The sequence below is a fragment of the Nematolebias whitei genome, chromosome 11 (genome assembly GCF_014905685.2).
Source record: "Nematolebias whitei isolate Nwh7 chromosome 11, NemWhi1, whole genome shotgun sequence".
Classification (NCBI taxonomy): Eukaryota; Metazoa; Chordata; class Actinopteri; order Cyprinodontiformes; family Rivulidae; genus Nematolebias; species Nematolebias whitei.
In genome coordinates, this window is record NC_056508.1 from 36,886,935 (window position 1) to 36,903,425 (window position 16,491).

The 16,491-nt window shown below is 37.7% G+C and overlaps 1 protein-coding gene across 1 annotated transcript; it reads right to left on the reverse strand.

Annotated features, from left to right (window-relative positions):
• Nucleotides 1-7,246: 7,246 nt before the first annotated feature.
• Nucleotides 7,247-14,421, reverse strand: ndufa4l2a (NDUFA4 mitochondrial complex associated like 2a). The gene is made up of 5 exons (XM_037684305.1): nt 14,323-14,421; nt 9,342-9,427; nt 8,735-8,737; nt 7,616-7,676; nt 7,247-7,303 (listed from the first exon to the last, which is right to left on the reverse strand). The coding sequence occupies exons 1-5, from the start codon at nt 14,362-14,364 to the stop codon at nt 7,247-7,249; spliced, it is 249 nt and encodes an 82-aa protein (XP_037540233.1). The 5' UTR covers nt 14,365-14,421.
• Nucleotides 14,422-16,491: the final 2,070 nt, after the last annotated feature.

Consider the following 16,491-nt stretch of genomic DNA (forward strand, 5'->3'; position numbering starts at 1 on the left):
CTGGTTTCTTTGGCGCTTCTTTGTCACAGTCACACGCTGTGGAAACATCATTAATGTTTTTTTTTCTTTAATAAAAACACAAGTTCTAATGCAATAAATAAAGTTTATTTTTACAGTGACCTCAGAAGGTTTTATGATCTGCCATGATCTGCCAACATCCCAAGCCATGGGATTCCTATCACAGGTGACAAAAAGAAGCAATTCAATGAGAAAAGTTTGTGGATATCGGTGCTGATAGTGAAGAAAAAATCATGACGTAATTCCTAAGATAGCTTTGCTATGGTATGGTAGTTCTGTGTTACCAGTTTGTAACTTTTGCTGCAAACTGAATCCCGTTGGTTTCTGTGAAAATAAGCCGAGGAGGACACCAGAAGCTGCTGTTTGCAACAACGTTCACTGATGAACCACAATCTCTCTTGGACACTTTTCAGTAAACCACATCATACACTTCCATCCATCCATTATCTTGACCCGCTTGTTCCATTTTGGGTCACGGGGGTCGCCGGTGCCCATGTCCAGCAATCACTGTGCGAGGGGCGGGGTACACCCTAGACGGGTCGCAAGTCCATCACAGGGACACATAGAAACAAACGAGACAAACAACCATTCACTCTCTCACTCACACCTAGGGACAATTTAGAGTAACCAATCAGCCTAACATGCATGTTTTTGGTCTGTGGGAGGAAACCGGAGTACCTGGAGAAAACCCACGCATGCACGGAGAGAACATGCACACTCCACCCAGAAAGGCCCCTGGACTGGGATTTGAATCAAGGACCTGCTCGCTGAGAGGCAGCAGCTCTACCAGTTGCGCCACCGTGCTGCCCATCACACACTTTTTTATGCAAAAGTTTGAGCTTTAATGAAACATTGTAAAGGTTTTGTCATGTTAGAAGGATTAAATCAGAGGAGTATCAAAGTCTTCACAGCTATAGTAACCACTGCCAATGTGTAACTAAATTCATGCAAACCTCTGAGGTCATCATTGCTCACAAGTTTTGTACATCCATATGGCTTTTTACAGTTTGTTCAAATGTTTCAAGTTTAATTTCCACAGTTTCTGTGCCATCTTTGTCATTTTTCTTTTTTTAAATGCATAGTTTTTAGGACATTCCACGTCTCAAGGCCCTGCCTTACAGAGCACACTGCACCTTGATGGTTCTTCCTGCTGGTATTAGGAAGATGGAGAGGTGGCTTCCTGTTGTTTCTGCAAGCTTTGCCCAGCAGAGACCAAAGAGCCGAGGCTCAAACACCATAAGCTCCCAGGTGAGCTCTCCTCTGAGCCAGGCTGCAGAACGGTGCCTGTTTCCCTTTACAAGGAAAGGTGTCCTGCTGCATGTGGTCATCCTCCGTCATTAAAGTCTTCAAACTTTCAAACTGCTCTCAGTCTGACTCCTCTGCAGAGACCAGTTTGCCATGGCAGACTCTATCAAGAACTAATGCCTCAGATAACATAGCCACCAGGATTACGGGGGTACCCAAGTTTCCTCTCCACCAGGTTAAAGGTGACATTCTGTAATGGAGAAACAAGGGGCTGAAATGTGCTTCCTTCATCAAGCGGCCAGGTCCAGTCTCAGGTTGAGCACCTTCTTTCAGTCAGTTGAGCTGGTTCAATCATCTGATTCAGATGCCTCCTGGGTGCCTCCCTCTGGAGATTTTCCAAGCACATTCCACAAGAGGAGACCCACCGGGCAGACCCAAAACTTGCTGGAGTGATCATATATCCTCTTTCACCCAAGAACGCCTTGGGATCGAGGAGCCGGAGAGTGTGTCTGGAGAGAAGGATATCTAGGTTTCCCTCCTAAACCTGTTGTCTCCATGACTCCAAGATGGATGGATGGATATTCTTTGGAATGACATAGAAAAATAAAGTATTTATTGCACTGACATAAATGTGCATGGATTCTAAATGAAGGAAACCATAAAACCAGAGTGTTTATTATTAACCAGTTTATGTCACCAGTGATCTAAAGCTGCAATAAACATACAGACTAGGATAAACACAAGAAGAGTCCCATAATCCTTCACTGCCCCCAATAAAACCTCTGAACGTATATTTCTGTAACAACGTCCTTTCAAAGTCTTCGTCAGTGTTGCACTTACACCTTCATACACTCAAACACAAAAGAGTTTGACATCTTCATTTACAGGTATTTCATCTTTACGATCAACTTTGGTATTTATTTTGTTTGTATATTTTTTGTTTAAACATTTTGGAACATCAACCAGTGCTCCTGCTTATCTGAGGACTGAAGAGTTACTAAAAATCATTAAAAAAAAACTAATTGAACTTTTGTTTGGAGTTAGACATCTTTGTGTCCAGCCCAGCTTTTGTTTGTTGTTGTTGTTGTTTTTTTGTCCTCCAGCTGACAGTTATTGCAACTGTTCCTGACAGAGGAATATCTCTCCTCCGGGGAGAAAAGGCAGCTGAATCGCAGGACAAAGAGACCAAGGACGTTCTCAAATTCTCAAATGTGTGTTTAGAAAGTAAACACAACAAACCCAACAACACTACAACAGACACACACGCAGCATCACAACTCAAAGACCGACCCAGCTCATCTCTGCCTCTTTCTCATGACCTGACTACTGATCCTTGTGAGAGTTTCAATGCTTTTCAGCTACTTCATGAAAATCAGTTGACCGCCTCACGTTTCATGGCTCTACTACAATTTAATCTCTGTGATCGTCACACACAAGGGGAATAAACATTTTAATATTCTTACATCCCTTTCTTTAAGAGGCTTACACAGAAAAAAAATTTTAAGATTAGAAAATGAAACGTCTTTATAAAAATGACAGCTAACCCCACAGAGATTTCTCACTGACATACAGGACTGTGCAAAAGTTATCGTTCTTTATACTTTGCTTCCAAGGAGCTAGACTTTTGCAATTTTTTTATTGTCTTTCTCAATAATTGTTAGGCTTTCTAAAGGTCGTCTGTCAACTTTCTAACCATGTTTGGAGGAATTTTTTTATTTGTGCATTTGTTAATGCACTTTACGCCAATCGATAGGCATCATTTAGGCATAATAAAACTCCAGTATTCAATAAATTAACTAGGGTGCATTGACGTAATGGACATTAGGCAAAAAAAAAAAAAAAAAACGTTCAATTGTTTCTATCTTAACAGTAGGCTGCCACAAATACACCACTTGTTCATGTTTTTTGACTGAATCTATGAAAAATACTGAAGATAACAGTTTGACACATAAAATAATATTTTAACACCAACAAGGAGTTTTCCAAAGTTTTCCATGTACCAGTGAGAGAGTCTGCGTGAAGTTAATGAAGTCCAGTTAACCAGTGAATACAGGGTGCAGTGGTGGGTACGATAATCACAGCCAGTTATGAATCTTAGTGCACCATGATAGACAGCATCCAACATCCTGAATGAATGAACGAATGAGAATGAAATGAGAATAGTGACTCAACTGAGTTTGTCAATTCTTACAAATACATGGATATCTTGGTCATTTTGCACCTCTCTTTTAAGCTCTACATTGAAAACTTGGTAAAGAAACTGAAAGTAAAACAGAGTTTCTTTTTCAGAAACAGATCCTGTCTAACTCTGAATGCTATGAAACACCTTGTAACTGCAACTTTCCTTCCCTCTGTTGGTGACATTATTCACATGAACGCCCCTACAAGCACCCTGCAGATGTTCGACGCTGCCTATCACTATGCGCTAAGATTCATAACTGGCTGTGATTATCGTATCCATCACTACACTCTGTATTCACTGGTTAACTGGTCATCATTAACTTCACGCAGACTCTCTCACTGGTACATTTTCATCTTTAAATCACTTCCTGGTCTGCTGCCTTCATACATCTCCTCCTACATGTCTCTGTGTGAGTGCAGCTACAGCGTGCGCTCTCAGGACTTTATTATGCAGTGTTCCCTCATTGAGGACTGAACTTGGCAAAAGGACCTTCACCTACTCCGCTCCTGTTTCCTGGAATATCTTACAAAAAATCTGAAGCTCTCGACCATGACCTCTTTAAGGGAATTTAAACAACTGCTAAGTTCATGGCAAAAAACAACGCAGACATGTTCCTGTTTTTAGTATTTTACACCGCCTTATAATCTAGCTTTTTTTGTTTGTTACATTTTCTTTTAAACACCATTTTATTTTCATTAGTTAAAAAAAAAATCTCAGCTTGTACGAATCCTTTATGATTGTCTATTGTTGTTGTTGTTGTTGTCCACTGTTGTCATCACTCTTTGTTAAAATCAGGTCTCTCTTGTAAATGAGTCCCCGAAGCTCAATGAGACTAACCTGTTTAAATAAAGGTTGAATAAAAGAAAAGTTCATGGCAAAAACCAACGCAGACATGTTCCTGTTTTTAGTATTTTACGCTGCTTTACAATGCAGCTGTTTTCATTTCATTTTTTAACAACTTTTTCTTCCATTTAATTTTTCAATTTAACTGCTTTCTTTTATGATTGTCTACTCTTGTCATCACTCTTTGTTAAAATCAGGTCTCTCTTGTAAATGAGTCCCCGAGGCTCAATGAGACTAACCCGTATAAATAAAGGTTGAATGAAACACGAGGAAACAGAAAAGACCGGGCAAAACCCAGAGACCCCACAGTGGGTGACGTTTGTGTTCTGCTGTCAGCGTCACACAGAAGAGGAATGTTCTGAATCCTGTCCACGCTGTCACAGATCAAAGGGTGCTCACACACACGTTCACACACAAACGCACACACACACACGACAGCTGTGCTACCACAAAAAAAGAATCATCTCCATCATGTATAGAAAAAGATCTTTATCTAACCCAGATCAGTACAGGTGAACTCACCTGTCGGTGTGTACACACGTGTGCCAAAAAGAGAAACACTCCACCCAGCATGAATGAACAGTTTATTTACTGAAAGAGTCCAGTTTAATTATTTTCAGACGTGACAGTATTGTTTAATTTGGTGGCAGCCAAACTGACGGTCACATGTCAGATTTGTAGTAGTACATATACGAGATATATACATACAATTTCACGAGTTCCTCATCTTTCTGACTGTGTAAATGTCGTGCATTGAATTTTAACAGAAATGCGAACGAGAGACGTTATTATCTTTGACCCATCAAATGAATGCGGTCATTTATTTTCAGAATCAAAGTTTAACATCAAACATTTACACTAATTTGGCAAAATATGAAAATAATAACAGACAAGTTTCACAAAAATGGGCTTCAATCACACGGCGGTGATTGAGGACTTAGCTTCAGATATTTCTAAATATCTGTACTGATTTTAGGAGAAAGCAGAGTTTAAGATGGAAATGGAGAATTTATCTTACAGAGAGATTTGTGAGGGAATTAATCTGTTTGACCAGAAAACGTGCACGCTCCATCAGATCTCAGCTTGCGACGGTACGCTCGGTTGAAGTAGATCGTTACCTGGTTGACGATGAAATCAGCTCGGTATAGAATCCTTCAGACCTTTTCAGCGTCTCCGTTGAGCAGCTGAAATCCTTCGAGAGTCGTGCGTGGTGTTCAAACAGAAATTATAATCCCAACATCGTCACTGCATTCTGTATTCCAACGGAAGCACTCTGGGCTTCAGACATCAGAGTTTTCTCCTTCAGACATCAGAGTTTTCTCCTTCAGACATCAGAGTTTTCAGACTCTAGAACTTCTTCAGAACCTCCATCACTCTGAGACTCTTGGACCCTCGGACTCTTGCAACTCCAGCATCTCCCGTTTTCACAGAACCGGGAAGTTGCCACATTTTAAATGAGTTGACTTCCGGGTCAATTTTAGAGCTTTCTGATTCGTGGATGGACCAGAAAGAGGTGTGTTTTGTGACGTAAGATGTTATCATAAGTCGAGGTCAGAGAATGAGATTGTTCAACAACTGACAGAGAGATTATTGCAGAAAAGCAGACTTCGTGGAGTCAACTCTTCTGTATCTTCTGTAAAGATTAAACATGACATTTTCTTCTCAGTAAACATTTTAGTTGACCAAGACTCGACCTTTCACATACTTACAAAAGCTTGCTCCTTGAAGACAGAAAATCAAGAAATGCATATTAACCTGATTTCTTCTTTGAATGAGGAATAAAAATCATTACTTACTGTTTATGTAAAATAAAAATGAGTAGTTCTCTTCAACCTGTAACATTGAGTGAACTAACACAATTTGATTATCAAACATTTGTAAAACAGTGATGATCATAGAGAATTGTCTTTTCTGCTTGATTAATTCAAGAAAGAAAGTCACCAGATGGATCAAACTGTACTTCTGGATGCAGATCAATGAAATAACAGTCTCAGTTCATCTGATCAAGATTTGAGGTCATCAGGGTCAGATCAGGTTCACTACAGATTTGACATTACAACACAAACGTTTGAGGCTACAGCACGATTACTTCCCTTCATAACTTTTCTATGAAGCCGAAGCTGTAAAGGAAACATCTGAAATCTTAGCTGAGGAGAAAAATGATACTTCAGTAAAATAAACAGTTTGATTCTTTTGAAATTTTTAAGTTTTTTTGTTCTAAATGTCTAAATAACTGAAAAATGTGTGGACAATTTTCTATATTTTATCATGTTTTCTTGCTGTTTAAATGGATTTATTAGTGTCAGAGAATTTTTGGTCAAAGGTTGAGAGCTGGCTGAGAACAAGAAGCCCAAGACACAATCGAAACGTCTCCTAAGACACAATTTATCTCTGCCCATGAACCATATGTTTGGGTTAGCAGAGAGCGCTGGGTGAGAAGGCTCCTGAGCTCCGTGCACTCGGCTGGACTGATAAGGGTATAAGAGCGAGCGGATAACGTAGCTCAAGGAAGATTCTAAGAGGTCTATAAGCAATGAAATAAACACAGTCATATTTCCTAACCAAGGAATTTTTAACACAATCAGTATCTACAAAGCAACATTGGTGTCATTTGTATGATCTTTTTCTAAACTACAATCAAAACCACTGGTCAGAGGTTCTGGCAAACGACCCGAGAAATGTGAATGTGGCAAACGACAAGCTGAGCAGGAGCACATTGTGTCCCTTGAGTAAATGTCAGAATGCCTCATTTTTCACTAAGCATCTACTGTACGACAGTCCGAGTCACATTTACCAGCAGCTTTTATTTAAATCGCACAGGCTCAGAAACAAAAGAGTTTGTTGCACGTCCTGATTTGGGCTCCATTTCAGTTTCCAGTGCCGATGTTCAGAAGGACAAGGAGAGAAAATCTGAGCCCAGATCAGGACCTTCTGTATTTTTATTTCACTTTGTGAGAATCAGAACTCTGGTCCATCTTTCTTCAGGTTTTTATAGTCTGTAGTGATGGCCACAAACTGTGGAAGAAAGAAACATTAGGTTATAATTTGTCAAACAGCTGTGAAAACGTAATTCACACAGGGAGAGCTGTGAGGACATGTAAAGTTAAAAAAACTGTAGCCTGATTTCCCCCATTAATGAATCATTTTCACTAAAATATAATCTGATTATAAACTCACAATACTTATAAATGTTGTTTAATTTGTTCACATTTTTATCCAATAATTGCTCATTTTTGATGTGTGTTGCTTCTTATCATCCACAACGGGTGCAGTAGCACCCTCAGCACCCCCTTTACTCCGGCTTTGTTTGCATGTGGTCTGGGTTACCTTGTACTGGTACGTGGGGTCAAGTTTATTCCATGGCTCAGGGTTTTCATTCTTGTTCCAGCTGAACGTACAAACACAGAGTTGAAGCTCCTTTAGATCTCATTGGAATCTCAAAATAAACGTGAATTTCTTCTGAGAGCAGCTACAAGTGATCTATACGTTTTAACTTTAATGGGATGCAATGAAAGATAAATCAATGCAATCAAATTAGTCTGAGGGTTCTCATAACACGGTGAATTATTCTTACCTGATGTTTTATTGTGTGAACGTTTCTAAAGCTTTCAATTGAGATCCATTTTTCTTCCAGACATTATTCGGCACGCAACTCATCCCGCAATTTTTGTGCTATTTCAATCATTCATGTTTAAAAACATTCAGCTCATTCAGGACATTGCTATTTTGTTTGTCTTTTTGAAAGTGAATGCAGCTCTGTTCACATCCTTCAAAACCTTCGGGCTGTTTATAGCTCCTTGGTGCTAATTTTAGCTGTTTTCTGTTATTTTCTGCCTTTTTTTTTTTATTTTATTTTTTTTGCTAATTTCTGCTTTTTTTTCAGCTCCATTTTTTTCTGGAATTGTTGCTAATTTCAGCCTTTTGTGCTTAAAAAAAAAAATGTAGCTTTTATGCTCCTTTCAGCCTCTTTCAGATAATTTCAACGTTTTTTTTCTTTACCTTTTTAGATAATTTTTTTGGTTGTTGCTAATCTTAACATTTTCTGCTCATTTCAGTTCTTTTTTTTGTGCTAGTTTCAGATATATATATTTTTATCTAATTAGCCTCATTCTGCCTACTTTAGCATATTCTTTTCATTTCTGCTCTCTTCAGCTTTTTCTACACATTTCTGCCCCCCCCCCCTTTTTTTTTTACTGCTTTATACTTTTATTTTTTCTTGCTTTCCGCAAACGTGAACTGTTCAAATTCAATTTGCATTAACAGTTTAATGATGAATCCTTTTCATCCTGGGTTCATCTTCTTCAACAGCATTCAGCAAAACTCCTGCAACGATAAGCGTTCAGACTGCATTTTCTCATAAAATGTAATTTAAAGCTTGTAAACAATGAGTGCCTCACAGGAGTCCAGTAAGAGACTCATTAAGTAAAATATGAGAGCCAACAGTACAGGCTCCGGAAAAAGAAACATGAAATTGAAAAAGAGGCATATTTCTCTGTTTAAGTGATCTAAAAGTAATTATATCATGTTGTGGATTCCACCCTTCAGTTTGACTCACAGAATAGCAGAGACCTACTATTGCTGGTTGAATTATTCAAACTTCAAAAATAGACAAGAAAAAAATCACAAGTCAAACATTATTAACAATAATTGCACTATTTCTTTTTATAAATTTCTTGTAATTTTTAAGTATGTCACAAAAAAAAAACTACTGGTATAGCAAGAAAAGCATTTTGAAATTTATTTTGATTTCTGGAGATTCTTTTACGAGCCATCTTTTCCGAGTTTCGTGAACCAGTAGAGGGGAAGTGAAAAGTTTTAAAAGCTGCATAGAAATGATACAAACACAATGACTCACTGGGGTGTAAGATAAAAACACTGCTGGAGTTTCTGAGGACAAAGTGTGAAATTAAATCAATATTTTAAATAAAAAATATTAATTATTATTAGAATTTCTAAACTCTGAAGTAGCTCGACACCTACCAAACTCACTTGGGTTGTTGCAAAATATAAAGTAAAAACTGAATAAATGTAACTAATGGTTTGGATGACTTACGTTACATGTGGTCCTCTGGCCAACCGGATCAGATACATGAACGCACCTCCCATTCCCAGGCAGATGAAGAACATCTGAGGGATGATCTGGAGAAAGATGCAAACAAAAAGGCTTCAACAATATTTAGACATTTTTCTGATGGAACAAATGCATATTACCTCCTAACTCAATCAACACTTGTAAAAGCTAAACTCTAAAATAGTTATAAAACAATAATAAAACAGCCCGGGGGCCATTTGCGGCCCTTGGAGTGATTTTGTGCGGCCCACAACTGCAGTTTAAGAATGGTATTATTTTGACCAGCAGGCTTCAGAGGTTGATGCAAATTCATTGTTAATCCTATTTTATATAAAGTTTAGGTTTAACAGCAAAATGGATGAAAAACAATATTTTCAAAATGAGCAATATTAAACAAAATACAAGTCTTTGGCTATAATCTTTTTATTTTCACTTCATGGTACAAAACACCAAAAACTTTTACTGATTTCTACCAGAAAGGAGATTTTTGGATAATTATTCATAAAACTTGGCTAAATGCTGCAGTTGATAAAATAATCAAGATGGAAATTGGACATTTTTAAATGAATATAACATCTACATACGAGTTGATCAACTTGATCAAACCGTCTATGAATCTGTTGTAGCGACTGACAGCTGGATGATTTTCCAGAACTTCGATCAACGTTTTGTTTCGTCCATGGTCCAAAAGTCCTTTTAAAAAGACACTTCCTCAAATTACACTTTTGTTGTTGAGAACAGACTAAAATGAACTTTCCAAACACAAGAAAACAACAAACATAGACCCAACAAATCAAATTATTTTTAATAAAACATATAAGCTTAGTGTTTATGAGGCTTTTAATGTTTTGGATTTACAACAATTTAACACTCTTTCTCCACCAAAATTTATAAACTTTTGTCCTTTCTCCAAAATATTCTTCACGTTGAGAGTTAGTCACATTTTCGTGGCCCACGAGTCTTTTCGTCTTGATAATTTCTCCCACATATGAAAACGTTTGGACACCTGCTTTAGACCATCTTTTCTTATATATAGGTTTTATTTCTCTACAGCGGTGCAAAATTTCAAGAATATTCTGTTTCAACTGATCCAAACAGTGTTTTGCTGCATTCTAGTTCAGTCAAATTCAGATTGAAATTAATCTCACTGAGCAAACGTTCATCTCTGTTGGATTACTGTGCTGTTCTGTGACTCAGCAAAATGAATCAACAGGGGAGCTTTTATTTGGTTCAGTCCTAAAATGTGTGAAACTAAAGACACAAACGTAAAACATTAAAAGACAAACTATTAAAATAACAAAACAATATAGTGTAAATAGTGTGTATATATTGCATTAGAATATATGCTATATGCAAGAGTGCTATAACTTAGATGTAGGTGTCACATCAACCATTTATTTTGCACATATTAAAAAGTTAATGCTTTTCAATAAATCTCCAACGAGACTTGCAGAAAACTGAAACCTTATGTGCTCATGTCTCTGTACAGTTTACAGCTTGTGTAACATCAGCTGACCAGGAGCAGCTCTGAGGATTAATTAGAGGCTGGTCTGGCTCCAGCAGGTCCTGTCGTCCTAATGAACCAGCTGACACGGAGGCTGCATGAAAGATTTCTGCTTTTTAACTCCATTGCATTACATAGAACAATATCATATTGTTTTAATTACAGCAATCTGAATTTTTTACCTGTTTCTAATTTCAATTTTACTTTACGTTAAATGAAAACATATGGGGAAAAAATGGCTTGCAGGACAAAAAGTATTTTTTATGTCATAATCCATTCTGCATCCCTGTGGAGCTTTCTAAAGGCTTACCATATTTTTCAGACTAAAAGGCGCACCGAATTATTCAATTCAATTCAATTCAAAAATACTTTATTAATCCCAAAGGGAAATAATTTTGTTGTTGTAACTCGTTATTCTCATTTCATTAAGCGGTGTTATAGATAACTGATGGCTGTAGACAGGAAGGATCTCTTGTAAAGGTCCATACCACAGTGGATCCTAAGAAACTGGCTGCAGATGTTGTCCGATCCGTCCACCCAGACTCGGCTGGCCTCTCAGTTCGAGAAGGGGTTATTTGGTCGGTTCTCCCGGGCTGTAGGATCGCCCGAATGCCGGGCAGAACTCCTCCCAGAGCGATGGCCACTCCTCCCAGCAGTCCGCCGAGCTCCTCGTTGCTGCGGACAGCCAATGTAGGTGCCGAGGGACGATCCTGTCCTTCCACTGTCATGACCCATGTTTCCTGCTAGTTCCAGGATCTCAGTGGTCAGGCACCCGAGCACAACTGGCAGGTAGATGAGAATGCGTCCACAGAACATCCTTTCAAATCATTTGAGATTTGGGGCTGTAGTTGAGATATTAATTGAGCTTTTGAGATGTTAGTCAGCTGATGTTGGTTGTATACAACTGCCTTGTTGCCATGGTTACGCATCACAACAACTGTCCAAAACTAAAAAAGTTTCAGTAAAACTCCTTCCAGCTGCACAGCATCTGATACCAGAGGAAACAATCATACAAAAAAATGTGCTTTATAAGGCGCATTAAGCGAAACTAAAACATTTTGACTGATTTTTGAGCACTGTGTACCACAAAATTGGTCCGAGGTCAGTAAGCGCAACCAGAATTAAAGGTGCACCAGATTATAAAGCTCACTGTTTGTTAATGAGAAAATTTAAGGATTTTAAATGTGCCTTATAGTCCGAAAAATACGGTAAATGTTGCTTGTTTGTTTATTTTGTTCTGTGCCAAGCCTCAAAATGTCTCATGAACCACTGGATAAATTATAATGAAACTCACAGATAGCAATCTGTAGAGGTGCATCTACAACTCATTAAAAGTTAATGAGTCAAAATTTAAAATGGCATCTAATCTACCATAGCAAACACAAAGCTGTAACTCGGTCAGCTTTACAAATATTGAACCAAAATTTGGCTGGTAGTAGCTGATGCTCATCCTCCTCCACACATATTGTGTAACATCTATGCGTAAAACTTTGTCTTTAAATGTTGTTACTGTTAGCAAAAAAATCTCAAGGATAGATTATAATGAAGTTCTCCGATCATAAGGATTGAAAATGTAATGACAACTAACTTTTGGGGTCAATTCAAGATGCCTGCAACAGCTAATCAACCTCAACAGACACAAAAATGATCATAACGTTACCAATTTTATACAAACCAAGTTAAAAGATGTTGGCATCAAATACAGAGCTTTTTATTTAACATTTGGGTATGCAATGTAATGGGTGATATGTTCTAACAGAAATGCTTAATTTCATTTATTTATTTAGGTTTGGTGTTTCCTTGTGCATTTCTAGTTAAAGGTTTAATATCTTGCATGGATAAGACTACATACAATCTGCTGATCTGATGTTCTGACCGTTAGTTGTTTTAATTTTTTGTTTTGGCTGAACGCTGTAAGGATACTGAACATATTTTCTTACATTTTCTCTTTTTATGTATTATTATTTTCATGTTTCAGATCATTTCGTCATTGTCATGATGGAATATTCAAAGTGTTTTGTGTTTAAATGTTTAAGAAATGATTCATAATGGGCTTAAACATTCATGCAGTATTTGTTGAAAAGCACTTCCACTTACAGTTTTACAAACCAGTCCTCCAATCCTTATGTTGGGAGTTAATATGCTGTCAAATATACTATACCTAAATAAACTATTGTACTTTAAATTGTGCAGATTTTTTTAAAATATAAATTAGCATAAGTTATATTTTTAACAATGCACCTTCTTTTCTAAGCCTTGCTTGGTGGCCTACTCTTTCCCATTTTCATGAACTCATGATGACAATTAGCATCTTTAACTCATGATCATAAATTATAAACTATTTTTTAGTAAAATATATGAGCCTGTTTATTGTTATTATTATTGTTTACTTGATGGTTGGAAGAGTTTTGAGCAAAGAATCATTTTGTATTGTTGGTGCCCAAAAACTGTCCATCTGCCTGTTGTTTTTATCTTTGCATCCATCTGTCTGACTTCCTGTCTGTGGCTCCGCTCAACCTATTGACTCAAGTGGTCTCATCCGTCTCTCCACCTGTCTGTCCTTCATGAAGGAGGCTTGCGGAGTCTCACGAGCTTTCACTCCCTGCCATTTCTCTCTCCTGCCTGACTCTCAGCTTATCTAGTTTTCAGGATGATAGAGCAAACGGAGGTAGTTTTCATCCCTGCAGCTTATGCTGTGTCACTCGTCTCTGTGACCAGGGAGGTGCTTTAAAAAAGAAATCAGAAATAATCCTCTCTCCTGGGAGGAAAAGCTCATTTTAACGTAAATTTTATTCCAACATCTAATTTCCTTACAGTTTAGATTTCGTTCGTTTATTTTTCATTGGTTATTGGAACTTGTTGATGCCTTTTTGAAGACTTATTCCTGCCTCAACCACAGGAGCAACTTAACTTGACTGAATTAGAGCTCAGAAAAGATTAGGAGAGACGGTATTAGACTTCTCATCATGTCTCCTGCCTTAACTGATTAATTAACCAGCAGCACACCAGCACGCAACGACCCATTTGTTCATCTAAACGAGCAAGCTGCTTTGTTATAAGTCAGCTGAGTTTTGAAGTAAATCAATAATTTGTGAAAAAGTGTAGTACAAAAATAATCTAAGGAAACAAAATTAACCTGATTCACTTCAATCTTATATAATATCTAACAAGGTTGAGTCAGGTCCTCTGGACTCCACCTTGTTAGATTTACCTGGATTACTGAGCACGCATCAGGACCCTAAAATTAATACTCTAACGTGAAAACAGCTGGATAAGAATACATGAGACAAAAATAAAAACAAATAAAACATGATCCTTATTAGAGAAATCTAAAATGTCCACTTGTTTCTGCTCTGTTCACTACAGTAAATTTTGAATCAGTTTTCCGAGATGATGAGTTCCTTCTAAAACGTTTCAAAACCATTAAAGAGAAACAGGAAAGAAAGACGGTTTACTCACTCCAGGGTACCTCTTGATGTGTTGGACTACTCCTCGAAACATCTGTGCTCCACTTTAAAAAAAACTTCACGTGCAGAGATATAAGAGTTGAGTTTCACAGTGGCTTCTGCAACCACTGGCTTTGTTCAGCAGAGTACAGGCAGGATTTAGACCTGTTGCTCTCTGCATATGGAGCAAGGCGAAAGGGAGGAGGAGGAGGAAGAGGAGGAGGAGTTCATGATTACAGAGGACCGTTGAACAGTTCAAATGTGGATGTTTCTTTTTTAAAGACTCTCATTTAATACCTCAAATAGCTAAAAGTTTGTATCATTTGAAAGGAGTTGAGAGGGTTTCTGCAGAGGGTTCAGTGTTTTTTTCTTCATAATGCTGGTCATATTTTGGGAATCCAGTAGAGGAAGGAGGGAAGCACATAAACAGAATGTCATTCTGAAGCTCTGTGGGAAATTTATATTATTTACTCTAAGGAAAAGACAGAAATGAGCCCTACTTGTGTAGCAGAAAACAAATACATGTTAAATTATTCTTAATGTTGTGTTCAATGACCCTTCTCATCAATGCTGGACTCTCCTGCTTGATTCATGTTTGTAGCTGTAGTCTGGGAGACTAAATCACCATCTCTTTACATTTCAGACATCTCCGAAGACCAGTCTGCGGTGCCAGAGACCCACTCAAACTCTGAGTGTTCGGTAGCGTAGCAACTCGGCTTGGAGACCATTTTGATGAAACAAAAAGTGCTGCATGGGTCTGATGTAACGTTTGAAATTGAAATTCTCCAAGCAGGTGCTTTGGATGTGGCTCAGGGTAGAAAAGGCTGTAAACACAACACATTCATCTGAAAGGTTCACCTGCTGAGCAAAGAAAAATACACAAAACAAAATATAGTTGCTTCACATACTGATGAGAAATGTTTCTCAGCCACTAAACAGAAATATACAACGAAGACAAAAGCCTGAGGCGAGACGACCTGATTGTCCTCATCAAAAGGAAACATCCCAGTCTGCTCAGTGGACCAGATCTTTGATTCAGTGAGTTTAATTGGATGTGAAGACAAATACAATTTAATTTGGCCACAAAAGGCTTTCAACTTCAGACATGTTTCATCCAAACCCATTACGTCCAGGCTCAACAGATGACTGTTCTAGACAGCAAAGCAGAAATATTCATCCTGGGACAGTTACTGTGGGAAATCTGCACATTTTTATTTTAACATTATTGTTTGAATGTTTATGAAGCTTTCACACTATTGTGATCCATTTTCCTTCCGTATGTTTTTCAGCGTGATTCTCGTCCCGCAGTTTTCAAGCCATTTCAACAAATCATATATCAAAACGTTCAGCTCTTTCGGGAGAAGGGCTATGACTTTTGGTATTGGTGCAACTTTAACCTTTTTAAATATTTAGCCTTTTCTGCCATTTTTTTTTTTCCTCATAGAAAATTGAGCTCATTTTACATCCTTCAAATCTTTAGATCTGTTTACAACCTTTTACTGCTCCTTTCACATTTTGTTCTGGTTCAGCTTCTTTCAGCTTCCTTGTGCAAATTTAAACTTTTTTCAGCTACTTTCAGCTAATTGCGGCTGCTTTGTGCTCCTTTCCAGTTCTTTCAGATAACTACAACATTTCTGTGCATCTTCTAACTCCTTTCTGCTAATTTCGGCTTGTTATGATCCTTTGAGCTTATTTCTGGAAGTTTTAGCTTTTTCTGCTATTTCAGCTACTATTCTAATTTTAGCCTTTTCAGATAATTTCAGAATTTAGCAATAATTTCCACTTTTTTCAGTCTAATTCAGTAAAAATGTGCTCTCTCCACTTCCTTGTGGTAACTTAAGCTTTTTTGGTGCTGTTTTAGCTACTTGAGCTGTTTTTTTCCACATTTCAGCTGTTTTCAAATAATTTCCACTTTTTTTGTGCTAATTTCAGCATCTGTCAGTTTAATTGAGAGAGCGTGTTATTTCTGCTTCCTTCTGCTAATTTAAGCTGATTCTAACTTTTCAGCTACCCTTTTGGCATTTTTAGCTAATTTCAGCTGTTTTCAAATAAATTCAAGCTTTTCATGTTAATTTCAGCTCCTTTCAGACTAATTAATTTATCTTTGCTTGATTCAGCCTGTTATGCTCCTTCAGCCATTTTCTGCTAGTTTCAGCTTTTTTTGCTCTTTCAGCTACTATTT